The sequence below is a fragment of the Pan troglodytes genome, chromosome 15, assembly GCF_028858775.2.
Source record: "Pan troglodytes isolate AG18354 chromosome 15, NHGRI_mPanTro3-v2.0_pri, whole genome shotgun sequence".
In the NCBI taxonomy this organism is placed as follows: Eukaryota; Metazoa; Chordata; class Mammalia; order Primates; family Hominidae; genus Pan; species Pan troglodytes.
Genome location: NC_072413.2, coordinates 103,948,132 through 103,973,274, shown reverse-complemented (window position 1 = coordinate 103,973,274; position 25,143 = coordinate 103,948,132). Strand labels below are relative to the sequence as shown.

The window sequence follows — 25,143 nt, the reverse complement described above, 5'->3', positions numbered from 1 at the left end:
TAAAGGATAATTGCTTAGAATTAAAATATTGATCCAAATTTTTTATATTCCCCATCACTTTTTGTTTCTTCTGGGCTGTAGCCAGAGATCATTGATTGGCGCTCAGGAATAAGCAGTCAGTCTAAAATGCAGGCAAATACTTAAACAACTGAGGAGATTAGAATTTAAAGACAAGTGTATGATATGTTTTGAAATATGATGTTTCTCTTTCCAGTTTTGGTTTTTGTCAGCAGCAAATAATGATAAGACTGAGTTGTTTGCAAAATAAACTTTAGTCTTAAACTTGGCCTGATTATTTGCATAAAGTGCAGCAAGAATATTCATAATAATTCTGTAGGAAAAGCCTGCAAGCACCAGGAGCTTCACAGTCTAACACTATGAGCACGTGCATCCTCACGCAACTCACTGAATATTTCCAAGTCAGCCTGTTCCGATCTTAAATGCCATCCTGTGGTATCTGCCCCAGGTACACTAATACATGGGTCCTGCTTCTCTCTGCAGCCGCCTCTCTCCTCAGATTTCAGGTTTTGTTTATTGTTTGTTTTCTCTCTGATATAAACTCAGATATGTTGAAGGTTTTCTTTTTTTTTATTTGTAGTTGTTCAGCTTTGTTGTTAATGAGGTCAGAATAAGCTCATAGTTTACACATTTTTACATTCCCATACCGAGTAGCTGCTTTTCTCTATCAAATCCATTAACTGAGAGAACAATCACATTTCGTTACAGGTGAACAGTTAAATAGTTTGGCATATATTTCTGTGCTGGAATCTAATGCAGCTTGAAATCAAGTCATGCCTCACTCATTGAAAAAAACATGGTTAAATTCTCAAAGAATTGTGCTGAGTGAAAGAAACTAAGGAATTGAGAGTAAATTTTACGTGATACATTTGTAGAAATTTTAGGAGATGCCACTATTATAAATTAACATGGAGAAGATTTAAATGTTTCTGAGAATATGCTATTGGGAGTAATGGGGATGTGAGTTAAATTTCAGAGGAATAAGAGAAAGATTTAGGGATTAATTTATTCAAACCTTGATTGAAGTGCTGAGTAAATGGTTGCAAACATAGGTCTACATTTTTCAAATCATTCACCATAAATTTGAATTATTTATTAATTACACTCGAATAAAGCAATAAAGAAACTGATGAGATAATATTTGACTGAATTGCAGCAATAAATAGATCGATATTAACACAAGGAATATAACTGACTTCCAAAAACATACACATGAACCGTGGTTCACTCTGCGTATTTAGGTAAATAACAGAAAGTTGTCATAACAGATGGGGAATCCTGCAGACTTCACTAGGCATGGGCCATGCTGCCCTGGAGTTGTCTCAGGGGAGCTGCCTCCTCCAGAGGTTAGAGCACAGTCCCAGGTAATAGGACTAAATTTTTAGATGTGTTATCTTAGACACACTGCACAACTGCTGTGTTCTCTATGTAAATTATCTCCTGTAAAATATAACATTGAAGCCTGCATTAAATATATTGTGTAAATATGTAAGAATAAAAGAAAGTTATGAGAGCTAAGTGTTAATCAAGGCACAAGCATATAATATATAACTATATTTTCCTGAATGATGGAATTACTACCAGTTTCCCCCAGGACACTTCATCTGCCCTGAGCCCAGCCTCTCCTCAGATGTCCCACCCCAGAGCTTGCTATATCGTGGGGGACATGCAAATAGGGCCCTCCCTCTGCTGATGAAAACCAGCCCAGCCCTGACCCTGTAGCTCTGGGAGAGGAGCCCAGCACTAGAAGTCGGCGGTGTTTCCATTCGGTGATCAGCACTGAACACAGAGGACTCACCATGGAGTTTGGGCTGAGCTGGGTTTTCCTCGTTGCTCTTTTAAGAGGTGATTCATGGAGAAATAGAGAGACTGAGTGTGAGTGAACATGAGTGAGAAAAACTGGATTTGTGTGGCAGTTTCTGATAACGGTGTCCTTCTGTTTGCAGGTGTCCAGTGTCAGGTGCGGCTGGTGGAGTCTGGGGGAGGCGTGGTCCAGCCTGGGAGGTCCTTGAGACTCTCCTGTGCAGCCTCTGGATTCACCTTCAGTAGCTACCACATGAACTGGGTCCGCCAGGCTCCAGGGAAGGGGCTGGAGTGGGTGGCAGTTATATCGTATGATGGAAGTAATAAATACTATGCAGACTCCGTGAAGGGCCGATTCACCATCTCCAGAGACAATTCCAAGAACACGCTGTATCTTCAAATGAACAGCCTGAGAGCTGAGGACACGGCTGTGTATTACTGTGCGAGAGACACAGTGAGGGGAAGTCAGTGACAGCCCAGACACAAACCTCCCTGCAGGAACGCTGGGGGGAATCAGCTGCAGGGGGCGCTCAGGAGCCACTGGTCAGAGTCAGCCCCGGAGGCAGGTGCAGATGGAGGCGTTTCCTGTCAGGATGTGGGACTTTTCTTCTGACGGTTCCCCAGGGAACCTCTTAAATTTAGAAAACTGTGCCTAACAATGTCTTCTCTATGCATATGAGGACCTTTTCTCCCTGGCACAAAATGCAGATTGACGCTGACACGGATGAAAATTCCTCAACCATGGTCACAACGATCAGAGTCCTGAGTAACCTCAGGGCTTCCCGGTGAGTCTTCTCCAATCAGAACCAGGACAGGGACCTCCGTGAGATTCCCTGACTGGAACAGTCTTTAGGGATCCTGGTCACAGACAATAGAGAGGCTGAACCAGGGTCAGCGTCATGTAGAACCTCACAGATTTCACGTCTGATCCTTCTCCTGACACGAAAGTATGCAAATCAGTATCAGCACCGATCTGGTGCTTCTTTTGTTCCTAATCCATTAACTTTCTTTTTTCGTCGTTTTTCTCCTTTTTCCATTTGTTTTTCCTGCTTTTTGCAAAAGGAAGATGTTTTCCCTGTGAGATGTAGGGGATGACAATTTTGGGGGATGGCTGGAACATCCAATATCCTCAGGGCCGACCATCAGTAAGTGCAGGTTGGAAGTCTCAGAAAGAGCTGAAGCTGCTTAATCACCGTGGAGTTTTACCTTCTCCAGTTCTGTTCTGATGGAAACAGGGCAAGCAGGTTATCAATGATAATCTACCTAACATAGAGTCAACCGATTCCAGTTTCAATAACGTCTGTTAAAAATTCACACCACCACATGGATTAGTGTTTTGTCAAATCAATACACAGTATTGTCCAGCTAAGTAGACACAAAGACGGACCGTTGCCCATGGAGACAAACATTAACCTGAGTTGTAGGTTCTTACAGTGTTAAAGGTGTAAAACTGATTATTAAAAATGAGGCTATTTTTCTTTTTGCTGTTGAGTTGTAGAAGTTTCTTTTACATTTGGACATTAAAACTTTTTTAGATATATGGCATATTATCCAATTCTGTAAGTTGTAGTTACTTTGTTGCTTTGCAGAATCTTTTTCATAGTCTATTCCCACTTGTTCAATTCTGCTTTTTTTGTAGGTGATTTGAATGTAATATCCTGAAAAAGATGCTAATTTTTTGAGAGTTGGGAGTTTTACAATTACAGGTATTTCAGTTAGATATTTGAGGCATTTGGAGTGAATTTTTGTGTTTATTCTAACCTAAAATTCTTAATTCTTTTCATGGGAAAATCCGGTTTTCATACCACCCTCTTTGGAAGACACTACAATGTAGCCATGTCATATTGATGGTTCTCATGCTAAAAATCAGCTCGTCATCAATATGTGGGTTTATGTCTAAGCTCTGTGTAGGTATTTATGCCAGAACTTTCTATGTTTTTAACAAATGTTGAGGCCTGGAAGTGAAATGCCTAAAGCTTTCTTCTTGCCTTGTTACAGATATTGGACCAAAATATTCTAACCTTTTACTATTGAGTGTAATAATAGCTGTGGCCTTTCTTAACGGCTTTTATTATGTTCAAGTTGTTTTCTTGTCTTCCTACTTTGTTCATAGTTTTTATAATGAAACTGTTTTTTTCAAATTCTTTTTCTGTGTCTGATGAAATGTTACTGAGATATTTTTTCTTTAGTTTTTTAATGTGGTGTACCAAACTGATTGATTTGAGAATGTTGAATCAAGTATGCATCTCAGGAAGAAGTTTGAGTTGGTCACAGTGTACGGTCTTCTAAAAAGCTTTGGAGCTCAGTTTACTATTGTTGGGGATTAATTCATGTCTACTAATGATATTGGTCTGTAGTTTTCTTTTATTGTGGTGCCTTTGTCTATTACTGGTAATACTCTCATGGTAGCCTCATAGAAAGAGTTTAGAAGGTATATGGCAGACTACCTTTAAAATAGATGTTATCAGTGGAGAAATGGTGATAGTTTTTTCTTCACTTTTCTGTTGGGCAGAATTTTATGTTGTTTAAAAGATATTCAGAATGACTTAACCTGGTTTATGAGCTTTCATTCTATTCCTTTCTTCCATTCTTTTTGAAGAACTGCTTACCTTTCCTATTTATTTTTAAGTTTGTTTTTAGACTTATGCAATCCATTTTTCGGTGAAACTTGGTGGAATTTTTTCTAATAAATTAGAAAAAATAAGTCATTTAATTGACTATTTTATTCAGGTTGATTTGTTTAATATTTGCTAAAGGCCAGTTCTTTAAGCTATGACACGTAATAAATCCCAAATGGCAGTACCTCATTGTTTACTTAGGTTTTGTACTTATATTTTTCAGAGGAAGAACCACTACTGTAAATTGTAAATAGCCAAGACATAATTGTATTGTATGCAAATCTGTGACTGTTTACAGTGTCATCTCTGAGAAACAGATAAAGTTTATTTACTATATATATATAAAGAGTTTGGAAGGTGGCCTCCTCACCAATTTTTGAAAGAGTTACAGAAGGGCTGGCATTACTTCTTTAAATGTTAAGGTTCATTGTATGATGTAACATATAACCTATCATGGAGAATGTTCAATGTGTGCTTGAGAAGGATGTGTATTACGTGACTCTTGGTTGGAAGGTTCTGTAAATATCATTCAGATAAATTTGTTCCATAGTGTTGTTCAACTTCAGAGGCACATTAGGAATTTTCTTTCTGGATTTGCTGTACATTATGGTCATGAGGTATTAGGGTCTTATCTTATTTTTGTATTGTTTTCTATTTCTTTATATGTCTTACAGTTTGCTTAATGCAGTTATATTTGTATTTGTACACATGTGTAAAAACAAAAATCATAATTGCTAAATGAGTTTTATGGCACAGTCACATTATAAGTAATATTTTTCCAAATGCTACCATTGCCACTAAAGTCCTCCTGGAGGCTGACATCTGCTCTGGGCACTGCCTTCTTCTCAGGCGTCCCACATTGCAGCTTGCTATAGAGGAGGAGGGAGGGCCCCTCTCCTGGTGAAAACAAGCCCAGAGCTGACCCTGCAGCTCTGGGAGAAGAGCCACAGCCCTGGGATTCCCAGGGGTTTCCATTTGGTAATCAGGACTGAACACAGAGAACTCACTATGGGGTGTGAATTAAGCTGAATTTTTCTTATTGGTATTTTAAAAGGTGACTCATAGGGAACTAGAGTGAGTGAGAGTGAGTGGATATGAGTGAGAGAAACAGTGGATATGTTTGGCAGTTTCTGACCAGGATTTGTGTGTATTTTCAGGTGTTCAGTGTGAGGTGGAGCTGATAGAGCCCGTAGAGGACCTGAGACAACCTGGGAAGTTCCTGAGACTCTCCTGTGTAGCCTCTAGATTCGCCTTCAGTAGCTTCTGAATGAGCCGAGTTCACAAGTCTCCAGGCAAGGGGCTGGAGTGAGTAATAGATAGAAAAGATGATGGAAGTCAGATACACCATGCAGACTCTGTGAAGGGCAGATTCTCCATCTCCAAAGACAATGCTAAGAACTCTCTGTATCTGCAAATGAACAGTCAGAGAACTGAGGACATGGCTGTGTATGGCTGTACATAAGGTCCCAAGTGAGGAAACATCGGTGTGAGTCCAGACACAAAATTTCCTGCAAAAAGAAGAAAGGAGTCTGGGCCAAAGGAGACACTCAGCACTCCCAAAACAGGTGCAGCCCCAAGGCAGGTGCAGATGGAGGGAGGGTAAGGGCTGCTTTCCTTCAGGATCTGTGGTTTCCTCTGCTTCTAATATTTCCCCTCTGAGCCTCTGTACATTTATGTTTTGTGCCCACCATGAGGTCCCTGGATTAGAAAACTAATTTAAAAGAGGAAATATTCTCATATGCCCCCAAAACAGGTGTAAGTTTTGGAGGCATAAAAATGCATAGGAGCCGGGTGAGTCTGTAGACACTGCCACCCCACAATGCCAGACCCACAACTAGTGCTGGAGAAGGGTGGGAGTTTGATGGAGCTTCCCTGATGACCCCGTGGTCCAAGCTAAGTCCAGCAAGGCCATTGGTGCCTCGCTGAGCACAGTTGTCCATCAGGATCTCCCATGTGTCCCAGCAGCAGCCATGCCTCAATCTCTCCACTGTGCACAGCCATTGTCTGGGAGGAGCTCCCAGGATGGGTGTCTTTGGCACACACAGGTGATGGGTGTTAGAGTGCAGTGCAGCAGCCGGCTGCCTGGTCTATTGGGCTCCTGGATATGGGAGGGATTGGAGGTGCATTCTCAGGGCCAGCACGCTGTTTGTTAATTTTTGTATAAAAACCATGTGATTTAATTCATTTTCTCAGATGACATAGATAATTAATAACACAATCTGCAAACAATTGTAATTTTCAGCTTTAGCCCATTTTCATTGTTTCTTAATTCTGTGCGGCATCCAGACATGGTATTGCCCTTCTCATGAGAAACTGCTCGATCTAAACTGAAACCAGTTGTTTCTCCTATTCTTTGGTTTCTTCCACGTGCAGAGATCTTGATTAGAGCAAGTTTGGTACTTTCCACACACTCACCCTCACCTCCCCAGATAAAGAGCAGAAATTCTCCTTAGACTGAGTCTGAGGGAGGAGCTGTTCCTGTACCACTCAGGGCCTGCGGAGACCCCCCCAGGTGCAGCTTCACTGAGTCAGGTGTTTCACTCCCTGTGATTGCTGCTCAGGTCTAATTGTGGACGCAGAATTAGGACAGTCTTCAGGTTATCACAGGTGAATCCTATTCTAAAAATCATCGTTATCACACACCGTGGTAATAATTCAATGTTCATTTTTCTAAACAGCAGTTTCTCTTTTTTATTTGGTTGCAAGTTTGAGGAAAGGAACATGTGATAATACTTTTTAATCTAACCTCAAAATCTACTGAATTGTTCTAGGAGACTCACAAATTGGACAGGAGTGAGCTCTTTATGCTCATAACAAATGCATGTATTTGGGAATTTCACCGTGTTGTCCAGAACCTGTTAACATCAACAACAATGTTTCGCAGTGCACTTCTGGCTTGAGATCCTCACAGACCCTCTCCGTCACCTGCACTGTCTCTGGATTCCCCATCATGACCAGTGTTTCCTACTAGAATTGTATCTGCTTGCCCCTAGAAGATGGACAGGAGTGGATCAGGTGCATGGGTTGTGAAGGGAGCACAAATTACAACCCACTTCTCAAGAGTCCATATCCACATCCAAGAAACAGTTCTTACAGCTGAGCTCTGTGCCCAGTGAACACACAACTATGCATTTTGAAGCAAAAGACGCAATGAGGGGCCTTCATTGTGAGCCTAGACACAAACCTCCCTGCAGGGGTGAATAGGAGCAGCAGGGGGCATTCGGGGCAGTATGGGGGCTTAGGATGATTGTTGGGGGTGAGGATGAGCAGGATCAAGGCTCAGCATCAGGGCAAGTGCAACAGGGCAGAAAAGGGGCTGTAGATGTGGGTTGTTCTCACCATCATATTTCACCACCAGACACCCTCCACTACATCTCTTCTAATGTCTGAGTGTTGATATGATTAGAAAATGGCATTTATGTAAATACTAATATGTACCCATATGGAGGTGCATCCAGTTGTCCTCTCCATCTTATGTGGACATTGTCCATCAAGCACTAAGTCCCTGTATTTACTTGAGTACCTCACACATTATGGTCAAAACAGATAGGGTCTCTTTGGCATGGTCTCTCCTCCTGCCTTCTCTCTCTGTCACACAAAAACACGTGAACTGACACACACACAGAGCTTCCCAACTTTAATTATCTGATGTATTGAAGCAAATTGATTAGTGTGCAGCTTTTCTGCTTTGCCTGCTATTCATGTTATGTAAAAATAAGAACCATGTGTTTCTCAGCTTGTTATTTCTCTGAGCTAAGTAGCATCTTTGTTTATTATACCCAGAGACCAAAAGTGATCCAACTGTTATTCAGCAGCTTAACTGGTAAACAAATTGTGGAAAATTCACTTACTGGAATAATACCCACTGTTACAATCAAGTACTGCTGGATGCACTCAACACCATGCTTAAAATAACAAGTACCTGAATAAGTAAAATAAGTCAAACAAACAAAAGTGCATACATACGATTCCACTTCTATAATTTCTATAAAGTAAAAATGAACTTAAAGTTACATAAAAAGATCTGTAATTGACTGGGGACATGGTCCAAGAAGAGAAGGTATAGAAAGGAGAAACGACAGGAGAGCAAAAGGAAATTTCTAGGATAATTGATTTTTTCTCTGTTAGTAAAAGTGAGGATTATGTCACTATTTGTAAAATTGTACACTTTATGTAAAGATTCTTATTTGCTAATTTCACCTCATTAAAATATTGCAAATTTTAAAATGTCTAATTTGGTAGAAAAGGTAGTAGAGAGAGATGAATAAAATACATAAAATTCATAGAGTCCTGAATACACACATGAATGGACCGTGGGTCTCACTGTACTTTGAGGGAGACACTAGAATACAAAAACATAATGACAGGATTTCAGTACATGAAAGGAGCTTCTCAAACCCCAGGAGGCATGTCCAACTGCATCCTGGAGTTAACTCAGGGAGCAGGCATGTCCTTTGGAAGGAGCCGTGACACCAAGCTCCCAGCATCCATTGTAGCCGACACAATGCCAATGCCAAGAGATCTCGACTAAAATTTTCTGTGGATGTTGAGTGTGATTATGCCACACACTCACACCAAGTGAGTATGGAAAGGATAGTTACCTGTATCCTTAAGGTGTCTGCTGAGAGCAGGGCAGGTCTCTCATTAAGGTCCAAAGTGGCTTGATAGGCAGGGAAGGAGACTGGCTCAGGGTTGTTATCATGGTTTGGTGGGGAGCGGGGCAGAGCATCCTACTTGCAGGAAGGGTTTTGTGGGGTTTCAAGGTCAAATTGGCATCAAATGAGGGAGCTCCTGTGATTTCTGACTAGATTTACCTTGTATGCTTAAAAAAAGAGATGATGGAGGAAAGAGCCTGAAGTTCTCAGCAGTCAGGCCTAAACATAGACTCTGATGACTTACTCTAAATAGCAAGTATACAAATGATGAGTAAGAAGAGAGACAAGACTCCAATATGGGTGGACAACAGCCAGGTCTGCAGAAAATGAGAAGACTGTTTATAAGCAAAGAATAATGAGGAGAATATTGAGGAGGATTCTGGTCCAATGTCTTGTGTGTAAGCTTTTCATGATTTGAGATCATCAGCTTATTCTGAAGGTCTTAGGTCACCTGTTTTCTTCAAAATATCAGAAGTGCCAGACGATATGTGAGGATGCGCAGTTTAACTTCCTCTGAGTAGCTTTACAATTGTGTGGAATTCTTAATTTTTTTTTTTTGAGACGGAGTCTCTGTTGTGCAGGTTGGACTGCAGTGCTGTGATCATAACATAGCTCACAGTGATTTTAAATTCCTGGCTTATAGAATCCTCCCACCTCAACCTCCTGACTAGCAAGTAGCTAGGTTTCCAGGGCGCTTCATCTACACTTGGCCATTCTTGCCATTCTTTTTTTTTTTTTTTTTCTTAGGTGGATTTTCCCTCTTCTTGCCCAGACTGGAGTGCAATGGTGCCATCTCAGCTCACTGCAATGTCCCCCTCCCAGGTTCAGGTGATTCTCCTACCTCACCCTCCAGAGTAGCTGGGATCACAGGCATGTGACACCATGCCCCGCTAATCTTGTATTTTTATCAGAGATGACATTTCTCCATATTGGTCAGGCTGGTCTCAAACTCCCTACCTCAGGTGATCCTTCCACCTCAGCCTCCCAAAGTGCTGGAATTACAGGCGTGGGGCACCGCAACTGGCCTCTTCATTTTTATTCATATGTTCCTTCAGCAGCCACTATGTCTTCCCACTGATTTCTTCAGTTTCTGCCTTTTCCTTTTGAATAAGGCTGTTACTCCTGAGGGAAGATGGGAGGTGGGCCTGGACAGGGACTTGGTGCATTCCTCTCTCCCCTCCCAGTTCTTATTGGTTTCTCCAGTGTGTGTAGAACAGTGGTTTTGGTGGCTTTACCTCTGCAGATAATTTCTCTTGCAATGTAGTGGTGATGGGGAGGTGTGTCTGGATGCATTTCAGCTGTAGTTGCTGTTTTGCTTTCCCAGGCAGCACCATCCCAAGGGGTAGAAGGTGGAGCATTTTGTGATGTATCCCCAGTACTGAAGAAAAAGGCTTCAATAGCAGGAGGAATTCCTCAACTGTATACACTCTGAGAATTTAAACAATAACTTCTCTATCACACTCAAATTGAAACCATCCAATGAATATGTCTACTTTAATCGTGTGCTAACTTAAATGGCATTTGGCAGCCTCTGTCCCAGAAAAGATTATCATCTGCTCCTGTTTATTTCCCTGCAAGTCCTTATCTCTCTTCAGATTTCAGATATATTGTTTGTCCTATAACATCAAAAATTTGATGTATATGTGCTAATTTGCAGATCAGTAAGTTTATTAGCTGTTGTAAGAATAATAACATTTTTATGGGGTGCTTACATCTCCAAGCTGAGAAGCACCTCTATGTGTAATACTAAGAAACTAGAAATCATACAAATATCAAGAAGATATATAGATAAAAAGTAATGGCATGCTAATTTACTGTAATAACATCCATCATGAGAATCAATACATTGTTGATGCTCAACATGTTTGCATCATAAGTAGTTATGTGCGACAAGCCACACAAATAGAACACATACTATATAATTCCTGTATAATTCTTGAAACTCAAAACTAAAGCATTAAATATGAAGGACTGACTCAGAATATGGTGGGGAAGAAAATATTTGGGAAGGAGGAATTGTAGAGGAACACAAGGAAACTTTTAAGTGTAATTTGTTTGTTCATTATTTGGATGGCTTTTGGAGATGCACAGGTGAGCACGAGTGGAATTACATTTTGTTTTGTTTGTTTGTTTGTTTTTCTGAAGAGATGTGGTCCTTCCCTGTGACCCAGGCTGGAGTGTAGTGGTGGGATCATAGTTCAATGTAGCCTCGAACTTCTGGTCTCCAACAATACTCCTGCATCTGCCATCTAAGTAGCTGAAACTACCGTTGTGTGCCACCAGGCTTGGCTTGAGTACTTATTAAACTACACACTTTTAGCAATATTTAATGTATAGTAATAATGTCTCAATAAGACTATTACAAATCAATGAATGAATAATTTGTTCAGTACAGATTCATGGAAAAATAGACATTAACATGATGAGTGTCTGACATTTATGAAAATACAGCTGCATGAAATGTGCTTCTCTTTACATTCATTAGGTAAACACAATAGTGCATACACATCACACCGTGCTTTCATTACAGGAAGAAAGTTCTGAAAAAGTCACTGGGGTGAACCACATTGTGCTGGGCTCGGTTCAGGGAGCAGTGAGGCCCAGTGTTGTGACCTTCAACCACAGAATCCTAAAAAAAAAAAAAAAAAAAAAAAAAAGAGGCTGCCTCAAAGTCCCCATCAGTTCCCAGACTCGCTATGTTTCTGGATCGTATCAGTGCATCCGGAGCTCCCTGGTGGCTTTAGTGATTCCTCGCTTGCCATGCTGAGGTCTCCCTGTAGATTATGTTGGGTTTTCTAAGACCGTTTTGCTACTGTAAGATCCACTCCCTGGGACAGAGCGATTCCCTCTAAACCTGATGGAGGTTCTGAACTACAAATAACGTTAAGTGAATCCTGGTGTGTCTGAACTCAAGTGATTGTTACATTAAGCTGCTGTTCCAATCTGTTTCCTCACCTGGGACAACAGGAGCCAGGACCTAGTGAGTTGAGGCCCCAGGAAGATAACGGAATTCTCAGAGGGCACAGCCAGCATCCTCCTCCCAGGGAGAGTCTAAAAGACTGGGGCCTCCCTCATCCCTTTTCACCTGTCCATACAGAGGCACCACCCACATGCAAATCTCACTTAGGCACCCACAGAAAACCACCACACATTTCCTTAAATTCAGGGTCCTGCTCACATGGGAAATACTTTCTGAGACTCACGGACCTCCTGCACAAGAACATGAAACACCTGTGGTTCTTCCTCCTGCTGGTGGCAGCTCCCAGAGGTGAGTGTCTCAAGGCTGCAGACATGGAGATATGGGAGGTGCCTCTGATCCCAGGGCTCACTGTGTGTCTCTCTGTTCACAGGGGTCCTGTCCCAGGTGCAGCTGCAGGAGTCGGGCCCAGGACTGGTGAAGCCTTCACAGACCCTGTCCCTCACCTGCGCTGTCTCTGGTGGCTCCATCACTAGTGGTTATTACTACTGGAGCTGGATCCGCCAGCCACCAGGGAAGGGACTGGAGTGGATTGGGAGTATCTATTATAGTGGGAGCACCTACTACAACCCATCCCTCAAGAGTCGAGTCACCATATCAGTAGACACGTCCAAGAACCAGTTCTCCCTGAAGCTGAGCTCTGTGACCGCCGCGGACACGGCCGTGTATTACTGTGCGAGAGGCACGGTGAGGGGAGGTGAGTGTGAGCTCAAGACAAAAACCTCCCTGCAGGGAGGCGGAGGAGCGGGCGCAGGTGCTGCTCAGGACCAGCAGGGGGCGCGCGGGTCCCACAGAGCAGGAGGCCGGGTCAGGAGCAGGTGCAGGGAGGGCGGGGCTTCCTCATCAGCTCAGTGGTCTCCCTCCTCGCCAGGACCTCAGCTGTCCCCAGGGCTCCTCTTTCTTTATTATCTGTGGTTCTGCTTCCTCACATCCTTGTGGTAGGAAAGGAAGGAGGAAGGCAAATTTTCCTCTTAGAGTCAAAGTGTCACTAGTTACTAGGAACTTTCCTACAAGTTCCTGAATGTCCCATTTTTCCTTCTTAATTAAAAAAATATATATATTCCAATACTTCTCACCATCTCTTGATTTGTGTCATCAGTTGAATTGTGCTGTCTTTGAAATTCAAATGCTGAAACCTTAAATCCAATTGATCTATATTGGAATTTTAAGGATGGAATTAAGGTTAAATGTGATCATAAGTCTGAGATTCTAATGCAATAGATCTCTTGTCTTTATAAGAAGTGGAAGAGTCACCAGAGACCTCTCACTTTTCCTGTGCACACAGAGAAGAGGCCATGTGGAGACATAGTGGACTAGAAGATGCAAGCCAAGAAGAAGCCGCACCAAGAACCAACCCTGCCAGCACCTGGACCTTGGACATTCAGACTTCAGAATGGTGAGAAAATCAATGTTTGTTGTTTAAGCCACCCACTCCTGTTGTCTTCTTATGAAGACCCAGACAGACTAATACCACATAACTCTGTTAGCTCCTGGAGGGAGAAGCAGCCCCCTGAGGCTGGGCACATCTCTCAGATTTCCATACGAAGTTGGCAGAAATAGTAGTTCTCATATCAAAGTGTGTCATGGCCCTGTTGGCCATTTTTTTTTTGACGGAGTCTCGCTCTGTGGCCAGGCTGGAGTGCAGTGGTGCAATCTCAGCTGACTACAACCCCCGTCTCCTGGGTTCAAGCAATTCTCCTTCCTCAACCTCCTGAGCAGCTGGGACTACAGGTGTCCACCACCATGCCAGGCTATTTTTTTTTTTTTTTGTATTTTTAGCAGAGACAGGGTTTCACTGTGTTAGGATGGTCTCAAATCTCCTCACTGCATGATCTGCCTGCCTCGGTTTCCCAAAGTGTTGGGATTAAAAGTGTGAGCCACCGCACCTGGCCCCTGTTGGCCATTTTTGGGGCAAGGTCTCTGAAACCAGCCCTGGTGCCTGTACCACAAGATTTTCTTTTATATTTCATGTGGATATAACAAATGGACAATGAGGACCAGCTGCATGGAGACTGACCACTGAACATCTTCTGCTGTCTCCTAAGTAAGTCACAGGAAAACACACCAACATCACCAACATAACTGTTTTCCTTCAACTTCCTCGAACGAACTATAGAAATGATCCCTTAAAGTATAGTCTATTCCTTCAACTTTCTAAATTTGCATTGATGCTTCCTAAGTTAGGAGCTACACAGGGTCTGAGTTTTGTTCCCTTTCTCCCAGTCTTCCCCAAGTATCAAGGACAGAGTAGATTTAAATTAAATTTGGCCATCCATGCCCCCAACACCACATCGGTTTCTAACATCCTTGTCATGTACCCATCCTTCTGCGGGCACCCCACATCAGGTTGCCCAGGAATGGCCAGAAGCTGGCATCACCTTATGGGCTGAGGCTACAAGTTATACAGACGTGTGATTTCAGTCACACACACTCTACTGCAGGACACACCTGTGTTCTGAGGAGCTCAGGCGCCTGCTGATCTCAGGTCTTCTCTAATAAATTACACACCTCTTATGAATGAAGGTCCAGATGGCCCCATCAGCTGCAGAGCAGTGGATTAAAGCTCATGGGTGGGTCAGTCAGGCAGAAGTCAGACAATGGGATAATAGAAGTCAGACAATAGTCACTGAGGTTCCCAGTGTATTTTAATGGAATAAAACAATATTAGCAACAAAGGGGCAGTAAAGAAGACTGGCTCTTGAAGGTATTTAAGGACCAGGAACTTTATTTGGGGGGAAAGTGAGAGACACTTTTACATGGAAAGCCCTAAAGCACATACAGCAGCTGACAGAGTGGCCACTGTGCACATGAGGGCTGAGGAGACGGATGGTAGTTTACGTTGCTCCAAGATGTTCCTGGGTGTGTGATGGTTAGACTCCTCATGCATATGAAAATAAGAGCTGGACTCAGGGAGAAACAAGGGCCATACCCCATAGAAAAGGGAGAAAAGAAACAGATGGGCACCCCTGGAGAGAGCTCATTAGATTTGGTAGGTTTGAGATGAAAATTACTTCCAAAGGTTTTGATATTCTAAGCTAAATATGAATCTCTTCAATAAAGTGAGAATTAAAAGAAGAATGGAGCTAGGAGTTGAGAGAGGAAACAAATTATGAGAGAGCAGAAAGCAAATCCACCAAAACTGTCACATGACAGAGGCCAGAATGGAGCTGATGCAGCTACTTCACTATTCTGCGGACCTAGTTGACCATGTGTAGAAGGGGTTCGAACAAACGGGGACGTTCTCCAACCTTCCAAAACAACCTCCTTCTTATGCATATGCAGTAATCATGATTCTCAGGGTGGCCTTCCCAAGTTTCCTGTTCTTACCTCTTCCCCCAGGGGTAGAGTGTCTTTTCCAACCCACAGTGGTTTCTCTGCCATGTCCTCAGCTTCTCCTCCATTGTACTTAACCTGAAGATTAAGGATTTCATCTGGATGGAGTTTCCTGGGAATCGTCTGTTTTCTTTGGTTTCTGTTGACCACATCACAGGCCATAGGACTCAGGTTTTAGTGGATTTCCCCTGGAGACAGTGGAGGTGAATCCAGGCGTTCCACAGTCCTTACCGTTCTTCTCTTCCTGTCAGCACTGCAGGGCAGCAGATAAGGGAGCTGACTGTGGATTTTTCAGATCCCCGGGAAAAAGCCTGCAAGGACTAATAGTTTCACATCTAACACCATTAGCACATGCATCCAAAATTAAAAAAAAATCCTCACTAAGTATTTCCAGGTTAGCCTGTTCCTCTCTCAGTGCCATCCCGTGGCACCTGCCCTGGGTTCGGTAACATGTGGGCCCCAGTCCTCTCTGCAGGTGTCTGCCTCCTCGGATTTCAGTCCTCTTGTTTGCTCCATGAAAGCCACTCAGATATGTTAAAAGGTTTTCTTCTTCATTTATTCATAATTTTTCAGGTTTGCTGTTAATGAGGAAAGAGTAAGATCATAGTTTCCTCATTTTTCACATTCCCATACTGAGTAACTGCTCTCTCTCTGTGAAAGCCAGAAATTAAGGGAACAACTCAAGTATCCATATCCATTACAAGTGAATGTTAGACAATTTGACGTATGATTATGAACTAAAGTACAACACAGGATTAGAATCAAGGCATCCTCGTTCTCATAAAATCATGGCTGCATTCACAAATAACTGTGCTGAGTGGAAGTAGCTAACAAATTAACAGTGCACTTCATAAACTTCTATTTGTATAAACTGCAGAAGGTACAGCTATTCTAAAGCAACAGAGAAGATTACATATTTGGTGAGAATTGGGTTTTGAAAGTAATGGGGTGGTGAGATAAAATTACAGAGAAGTGACACAAAGATTTAGGTGTGAATTGTACACAAATTAATTGAAGCTCTGATTAAAGGGTTGCACACATGTTACCATTTTCCAAATTATGCAGTATATATTTGAATTAATTATTAATTGTACTTAAATAAAGCAGTAACAAAGAAACAAATGAATACATTTATTGAGGTGGAGCCAAAACTAGATGGGAATGAACACTCGAAACATCTCTGACTCTTGAAAGTACACAAGCATGAACACTGGTTCTCTCTATGTATTTCAGGTCAGTAGCAGAACACACTAAAAGAAAACAGAGATGTTTTCTGGCAGGGGTGGAATCCTGCAGACCTCACTAGGCATGTCTCACACTGCCCTGGAGTTGTCTCAGGGGAGCAGTCTCCTCTAGTGGTCAGAGGCACAGGCCGAGATAATGGGGCTAACTCAGTCCAGCTGTGTGACCTTGAATGCATTGTATAAACACTCTGTTCTGTGTGTAATTTATCTTCCTTAAAATGTGACGTTGACACTTGCATTAAATGTATTCTGTAAATATGTAAAAATGGGATAAGATGATGACTGGTAAATGATTATCAGGGCACAATCATATAAAATGATATTGTTCTGAATGATAAGATTACTACAAATCTCCCCCAGCGCACTTTATCTGCTCTGAGCCCTGCGCCTCCTCAGGATTCCCATCCCAGAGCTTGCTATACAGGAGGAGACACGCAAATAGGTTTCTCCCTCTGCTGATGAAAAGCAGCCCAGCCCTGACCCTGCAGCTCTGGGAGAGAAGCCCCAGCCCTGGGATTCCCAGGGGTTTCCATTTGGTGAACAGGTCTAAATGCAGAGGATTCACCATGGAGCTTGGGCTGAGCTGGGTTTTCACTGTTTCTGTTTTAAAAGGTGAACTAGAGAGATAGAGTGTGAGTGAATAAATTTGAGATAACCAGTGGATATGTCTGGCCGTTTCTGACCAGGATGTCTACGAGTTTGCAGGTGTCCAGTGTGAGGTACAGCTGATGGAGTCCGAAGAAGACCCAAGACAACCTGGGGGATCCCTGAGCCTCTCCTGTGCAGACTCTGGATTAACCGTCAGTAGCTACTGAATGAGCTCGGTTTCCCAGGCTCCAGGGAAGGGGCTGGAGTGAGTAGTAGATATACAGTGTGATGGAAGTCAGATATGTTATGCATAATCTGTGAAGAGCAAATTCAGTATCTCCAAGGAAAATACCAAGAACTCACTGTATTTGCAAATGAATAGTCTGAGAGCAGAGGGCATGGCTGTGTATTACCATATGTAAGGTACCAGGTAAGAAGACATTGGTGTGAACACAGACACAGAGTTTCCTGCAATGATAAGGGAGGAGGCTGGGATAAAGTGGGCACTCAGAACCCAGAGAAAACAGGGGCAGCTCTAGGGCAGGTGCAGACGGTCGTCATGGCCTGCTTTCCTTCAGGGTCTGTGGCTTCCTCTGCATCCAACAGTTTCCCTTGGAGCCTCTCGACATTTATGTTTCTGTGGCCACCCCTGAGGTCTCTGGATTAGAAAAGTTTATTATAAGAAGAGGAAACATTCTCATTTATCCCAAAGCAGATGTAAGTAATGGAAGCAAAAAATGCACAGGAGGCCAGGTGGGGCTGTAGATACTGTCACCCCAGAATGTCAGTCTCACCACTAGTGCTGGAGAGGGATGGGAGTTTGATGGAGCTCCCCTAACAACTCTGTGGTCCAAGATAAGTCCAGCAAGACCATTGGTGCCTCCCAGAGCACAGTTGTCCATCAGGGATGTCCAGTGCTTCCCAGCAGCAGCCATGCCTCAGTGTCTCCACTGTGCACAGCCACTGTCTGGGAGGAGCTCCCAGGATGGGTGTCTTTGGCACACACCAGGTGGCAGGTGTTAAGAGTGCAGTGCAGCAGCTGGCTGCCCGGTCTATTGGTTTCCCTGATGCTGGAGAGATGGGAGGTGCATTTGCAGGGCCAGCACCCTGTTTGTGAATTTTTATGTAAAAACCCTGATTTTACTTCATTTTCTTGGAGGACATAGATAACTAAAAACAGAATCTGCAAAGAAATTGTAATTTTCCACTTTACCCCAAATTCATTGTTTCTTAATTCTGTGCAAGATCCAGACATATGATTGCCTTCCTCATGATAATTTATTCTATGTAAAACCGAAATCATTTTTTCTCCTATTCTTTGTTTCTGTTCAAGTACAGAGATCTTGAGCAAAGTAAGTTGGGTTCTTTCCACACACTAACCCTCACCTCCCCCAGAGAATGAGCAGAGATTGTCCTCACTCTGAGTCTAAGGGAAGAGCTGTTTCTGCACAACTCAGAGCCTGCAGAGACCCCCCAGGTGCAGCTTCAGTGAGTCAGACATTTCTCCATGTGGGTGACCTCCACTGCCAGTGATTGCTGCTGAGGTCTAATTGTGGGTTAAGCATTACGACACCCTTTAGGTGATCACATCTCAAGCCCATTCTGAAAATCACCATGAACAGAGATAGTTCAGTGGCCATTCTCCTGACATAAGTTTCTCTTTATTACTTGGTTCCAAGTATGGAGAAAAATGTGACCCTATATTTGTCTGAAACCAACATCAGCATCCACTGCATTACGCTAGGAGACTCACTAATTGAACACAAGTGAGCTCGTTATTCTCATAGAAATGTAAGTATTTGGAAATTTCAGCGTGTTCTCCAGAACCTGTGCCTGCCAGCAACTGTGTTTCTCGGTGCACTCTTGGCCTGATGAAGCCCTCACAGACCCTCTCCCTCACCTGTGCCATCTCTGCATTCTCCATCACAACCAGTGTTTCCTTCTGGAGCTGCATCCATCAGCGCCCCCATAGGAGGTACTGGAGTGGATGGGGTGCATAGGTCATGGAGGGAGCACAAATTACTCCCCTCTTCTCAAAAGTCCAGTCACCATCTCCAGATCCATGTCCAAAAAGTAGTTCTTCTTACAGCTGAACTATGTGAGCAACAAACACATAGCCATGTATTTTAGAGCAAAAGACACAGTGAGGAAACCACAGTGTGAACTCATATCCAAGCCTCCCTGTGGGGGTGCATAGGACAGCCAGGGTTACTCAGGACACCAGGTTCCCTCAGGACACCAAGGGGCACTCAAGACCATTGTAGAGGCACGCCGGTAGCCGGGGGCTCTCGGGAACCATGGGGGAAAATCAGGACACCAAAGGGTGCTTGGTACAGCGGGGGGCTCAGGATTATTGTGGGGATTCAGAAAGAGCAGGTTCAAGGCTGTCATTAAGAAAGTTTATCAAACTCCACCAGTCATGTGATATTAGCTCGTTTTCACAGTGGTATAAAGAACTACCTGAGACGAGGAGTTTACAAAGAAAAGAGGTTTAGTTGACTCACAGTTCTGCATGGCTGGGGAGGCCACAGGAAACTTACAATCATGGTGGAAGGTGAAGGCGAAGCAAGGCACATCTCACAGTGCATCAGGAGAGAGAGGGGGAAGTGACACATACTTTTAAACTATCAACTCTTGTGAGAACTCACTCACTATGATGAGAACAACATGGGAGAACTGCCCTCATGATCCAATAACCTCTCACCTGGTCCCTCACTTGACATGTGTGGATTAGAATTTGAGATGATATTTAGGTGGGGAGACAAAACAAATCTATAGCAAATGTCTAGCTCTGTCCTGGAGTTGTTTCAGGGATCCAGTGTATCCTGTTGATAGAAACAGTGATCGCCATTCTAACTGGTGTGAGATGGTATCTCATTGTGGTTTAGATTTGCATTTCTCTGATGGCCAGTGATGATGAGAATTTTTTCATGTGTCTTTTGGCTGCATAAATGTCTTCTTTTGAGAAGTGTCTGTGAAAAAAAAGAAACAGTGACACCAAGCTCACACCATCAGTTGTAGCTGACAACATGCAAAGCCAAGAAATCTCAACTGAGATTTAGTGTGTGTGTCATGTCTGATGAAGTCATAAGCTCAGAGCAAGTGAATATGGAAAAGTGTATTATCTGCACAGTATAGGTGTCTGCTGAGTGCAGGGCAGGTCTCGCAGGAAAATCTAAAATGGCTTGAAAGAAGATGAAAGGAGACTGGCTCAGGGTTTTTATAATGGTTTAGTGGTGGCGGCAGAGAGAGGCTTCCCACTCACAGATTGGGGTTTATAAGGTTTGAAATTCCCACTGGCATTGAATGAAGAAGCTCCTGTGAGTCCAAACTAGATTCACATTGTGTGGCAAAAAAGGAGATGATGGAGGAGTGAGCCTTAAGTAATCAACTGTCATGCACCAAAAGATAGAGTGACAACTTATTCTAGGTAGCAAGTATAAAAATAATGAAAAAGAAATAAAATAAGGGTTCAGTATGGATGGACAAGACCCAGATCTACAGAAATGAGATGACTTTAGAAATATAAGGAAATAATAATGAGAAAAAGAAGGAGGGGATGGGGAATTAGGGTCCTGGCCTAATGTCTTGGGTAGAAGCTTCTCACAATCAAGGACTGTCAGCTTATTCTGCAGGTCTTAGGTGAGACGTCTGCTTCAAAACATCAGAAACTCCAGGCAATCAATGAGGATGCTCAGTTTAACTTCTCCTATTTGAGTAGATTTACAGTTGTGTGGAATTCTTAATTCTTTTTGGTTTGTTTTTAGGGACAGGCTCTCACACTGTTCCACAGCTTAAAGTACAGTTGTGTGATCATAGCTCACTGTAATTTCGAGCTCCGGACTCACGTAATCTTCCCGTATTAGCCTCCTGAGTATCTAGAATTAGAGGGGAACGCCACCCCTCACCTCCTTATTCTTTAAAATATTTTCTCATAGAAATAGCGTCTCTTTATGTTGCCCAGGTTGGCTTCAATTTCCTGGTCTCATGGGATTTCCCTCACTTTGCTTCTGAAAGTGGTGTGATTATAGGGAAGATCCACTGCATCTGGCCTGAATTGATTCTTTAGTTGTAATACATGAAGCCAATAATTAACTGCCTGACTGTTTTGTGCAGTGAGTTAGTTAAAAGTTTCTGATAAGATTCCTTCCAATATGATTCAAGAGCAGTATTTTCTGCCGATGTTCCTTTCAGTTTCCCTATTGAAGATCAGAAGACACTGCGGAAAAGATGTAGTAAAAAGGCAGTTTTAACTCTTCATGATTGGGGCAGATATCACACAGGAATCCCTTTCCGTATTTTGTAACACATGCGTGCAATAGGACAAAGATGATCCCTTGGTGTAAAATCTATAAACGTATGGGCCTTTTAGCTACCAAGTCATAGGGTAATAACTGATGGACCCTGAGGAGTGAACCATGATTCCATAGTGCTAGTGGGAGAACCCTTGGCCAAGGGAGTTTACATTTTATGGAAACTGATAATTTTTATGTAGCGATGCCATTTTTTAAACATTCCCAGAAGATTGTGAGTGGGATTGACTCTGTCTTCTATGAACAATGACAGTGCCCTCCATGGTTAGATAATATTTTAAACTAGATTGAGCTGGAGTGGTTGCTGTATTGAATCACCATATTTTTTTAGTTTCATGTTAGCTTTTTCTGTGTTAGCATTTGCTTTAAAATGATATTAATCAGCCCTCTAGGAGGTAGAAATTCATCTGAGGGTTTCTTCCCTTGTTGTCTATCTCAACAGGATTTCCAGAAGACGTAAGAACCCTCTCTGTTCCTGAAAATATTCCAGGCAGGGCGCTGTGGCTCATGCCTGTAAACCCAGCACTTTGAGAGGCCGAGGTGGGCGGACCCCTTGAGGTTAGGAGTTTGAGACCAGCCTGGTCGGTATGGTGAAACCTCATCTCTACTAAAAATACAAAAATTCGCCGGGTGTGGTGGTGTACACTCGTAATCCCAGCTACTTGAGAGGCTGAGGTGAGAGGATTGCTTGAACCCTGGAGGCGGGGGTTGCAGTGAGCCGAGATTGTGCCACTGCACTTCAGCCTGGGCGACACAGCGAGACTCCGTCTCAAACAAAACAAAACAAAAATTCCAAAGTTGTGCACCCTCTGAAAGCATATGTACTTAATTCTCATTTTTAATGTATTAAAAAGCTCTAATAAGTTCAATGTTTCCTGCCTTCTCAGTTGATTTCATAACACATAGAAGAATATATCCTAAATGAAAGTTTGTGTTCTTAATACAAATTACTGGTTAATAACCTTTACTTTTATTATTGAGGTATTATCCATCAATGTTAATCAATCCTCTCAATGGGACTCTTACCTAAAGAATATACAAAATATTTTCCTGATCATGACATAAAATAGATGTGAACACATTCTTAGCATTCAGCCATGTCTCTTGTCTATTATATTGTAAACCACATGCTAACTTTGATTTTATTGGGAATTGTTCTAATTTCTTTCTTTTTCCCACTTCTCTGGTTTTTTTTTTAACTATAAGTTTTAGGGTACATGTGCGCAACGTGCAGGTTTGTTACATATGTATACATGTGCCATGTTGGTGTGCTGCACCCATTAACTCGTCATTTAACATTAGGTATATCTCCTAATGCAATCCCTCCCCCCTCCCCCCACCTCACAACAGGCCCCAGTGTGTGATGTTCCCCTTTCTGTGTCCATGTGTTCTCATTGTTCAATTCCCACGTAGGAGTGAGAACATGCAGTGTTTGGTTTTCTGTCCTTGTGATAGCTTGCTGAGGATGCTGGTTTCCAGCTTCATCCATGTCCCTACAAAGGACATGAACTCATCATTTTTTATGGCTGCATAGTATTCCGTGGTGTATATGTGCCACATTTTCTTAATCCAGTCTATCATTGTTGGACATTTGGGTTGGTTCCAAGTCTTTGCTGTTGTGAATAGGGAATTGTTCTAATTTCAAACTAGTTAATTTTTATCTTCATGCAGCTAGATTATTATGTGTGGCTATTTATTCAGAGAGTGATAAAGACAACATTAACAATTTTCACTGCAGGCATGTCTAGGCAACTCCCTGTGCACAATGACCCTGGGGCGTTGGAGATTCTATGGGGACTCTTCCCTACCTGCCTAGGAGAGTTCTCTGCCTTCTCCCTCTAGCATTTTCCTCTTTGAAGAAGTACATCTAACTGTCCTTAGAATAGAGACAAAGACAAGTCTTAACTGCTTCCAGCTGAGGGGGGATGCTGTTTGGGGAAGATCTCTCTTGGAGGCCTGTCTAAGGGACCCCAGGAAAAGGGAGCCATTATCCCAGGCTTCAGCTGCATGACCATTTGGAGTTTGATGGTCTGAAAATGAGAAGAGGGAAATCTGGTTATTAGAAGACATGTATGAAAACCAAATAAGGTGGCAAGGACAGCTTGAAAGAGAATTCCAAGGCTGCTGACATGCCCAGATAACTGCAGCTGTAGTTACGCCTGCTAAGGTTTGGGCGCATGGGGCTTGGCTTTTGTTAGCTCCCTGGGATTTATTTTCCCAAAGAAACCTCCAGGTTAGGGGCACCCTATTCACTCCCATCACCTGGCATGATTTAAAGGATAATTGCTTAGAATTAAAATATTGATCCAAATTTTTTATATTCCCCATCACTTTTTGTTTCTTCTGGGCTGTAGCCAGAGATCATTGATTGGCGCTCAGGAATAAGCAGTCAGTCTAAAATGCAGGCAAATACTTAAACAACTGAGGAGATTAGAATTTAAAGACAAGTGTATGATATGTTTTGAAATATGATGTTTCTCTTTCCAGTTTTGGTTTTTGTCAGCAGCAAATAATGATAAGACTGAGTTGTTTGCAAAATAAACTTTAGTCTTAAACTTGGCCTGATTATTTGCATAAAGTGCAGCAAGAATATTCATAATAATTCTGTAGGAAAAGCCTGCAAGCACCAGGAGCTTCACAGTCTAACACTATGAGCACGTGCATCCTCACGCAACTCACTGAATATTTCCAAGTCAGCCTGTTCCGATCTTAAATGCCATCCTGTGGTATCTGCCCCAGGTACACTAATACATGGGTCCTGCTTCTCTCTGCAGCCGCCTCTCTCCTCAGATTTCAGGTTTTGTTTATTGTTTGTTTTCTCTCTGATATAAACTCAGATATGTTGAAGGTTTTCTTTTTTTTATTTGTAGTTGTTCAGCTTTGTTGTTAATGAGGTCAGAATAAGCTCATAGTTTACACATTTTTACATTCCCATACCGAGTAGCTGCTTTTCTCTATCAAATCCATTAACTGAGAGAACAATCACATTTCGTTACAGGTGAACAGTTAAATAGTTTGGCATATATTTCTGTGCTGGAATCTAATGCAGCTTGAAATCAAGTCATGCCTCACTCATTGAAAAAAACATGGTTAAATTCTCAAAGAATTGTGCTGAGTGAAAGAAACTAAGGAATTGAGAGTAAATTTTACGTGATACATTTGTAGAAATTTTAGGAGATGCCACTATTATAAATTAACATGGAGAAGATTTAAATGTTTCTGAGAATATGCTATTGGGAGTAATGGGGATGTGAGTTAAATTTCAGAGGAATAAGAGAAAGATTTAGGGATTAATTTATTCAAACCTTGATTGAAGTGCTGAGTAAATGGTTGCAAACATAGGTCTACATTTTTCAAATCATTCACCATAAATTTGAATTATTTATTAATTACACTCAAATAAAGCAATAAAGAAACTGATGAGATAATATTTGACTGAATTGCAGCAATAAATAGATCGATATTAACACAAGGAATATAACTGACTTCCAAAAACATACACATGAACCGTGGTTCACTCTGCGTATTTAGGTAAATAACAGAAAGTTGTCATAACAGATGGGGAATCCTGCAGACTTCACTAGGCATGGGCCA

General features: G+C 42.4%; 1 pseudogene and 1 gene segment (V, D, J or C); both read left to right on the top strand.

Moving 5' to 3' along the window:
* Window positions 1–369: 369 nt before the first annotated feature.
* LOC134808340 (immunoglobulin heavy variable 3-30-3-like) lies at window positions 370–5,706 on the top strand (annotated as a pseudogene).
* Window positions 2,369–13,514, top strand: LOC100615558 (immunoglobulin heavy variable 4-30-4-like). The segment is given in 6 exon segments: window positions 2,369–2,606; window positions 5,597–6,004; window positions 9,842–9,922; window positions 12,261–12,362; window positions 12,445–12,768; window positions 13,357–13,514. Coding segments are annotated over 3 exon segments (402 nt in total).
* Window positions 13,515–25,143: the final 11,629 nt, after the last annotated feature.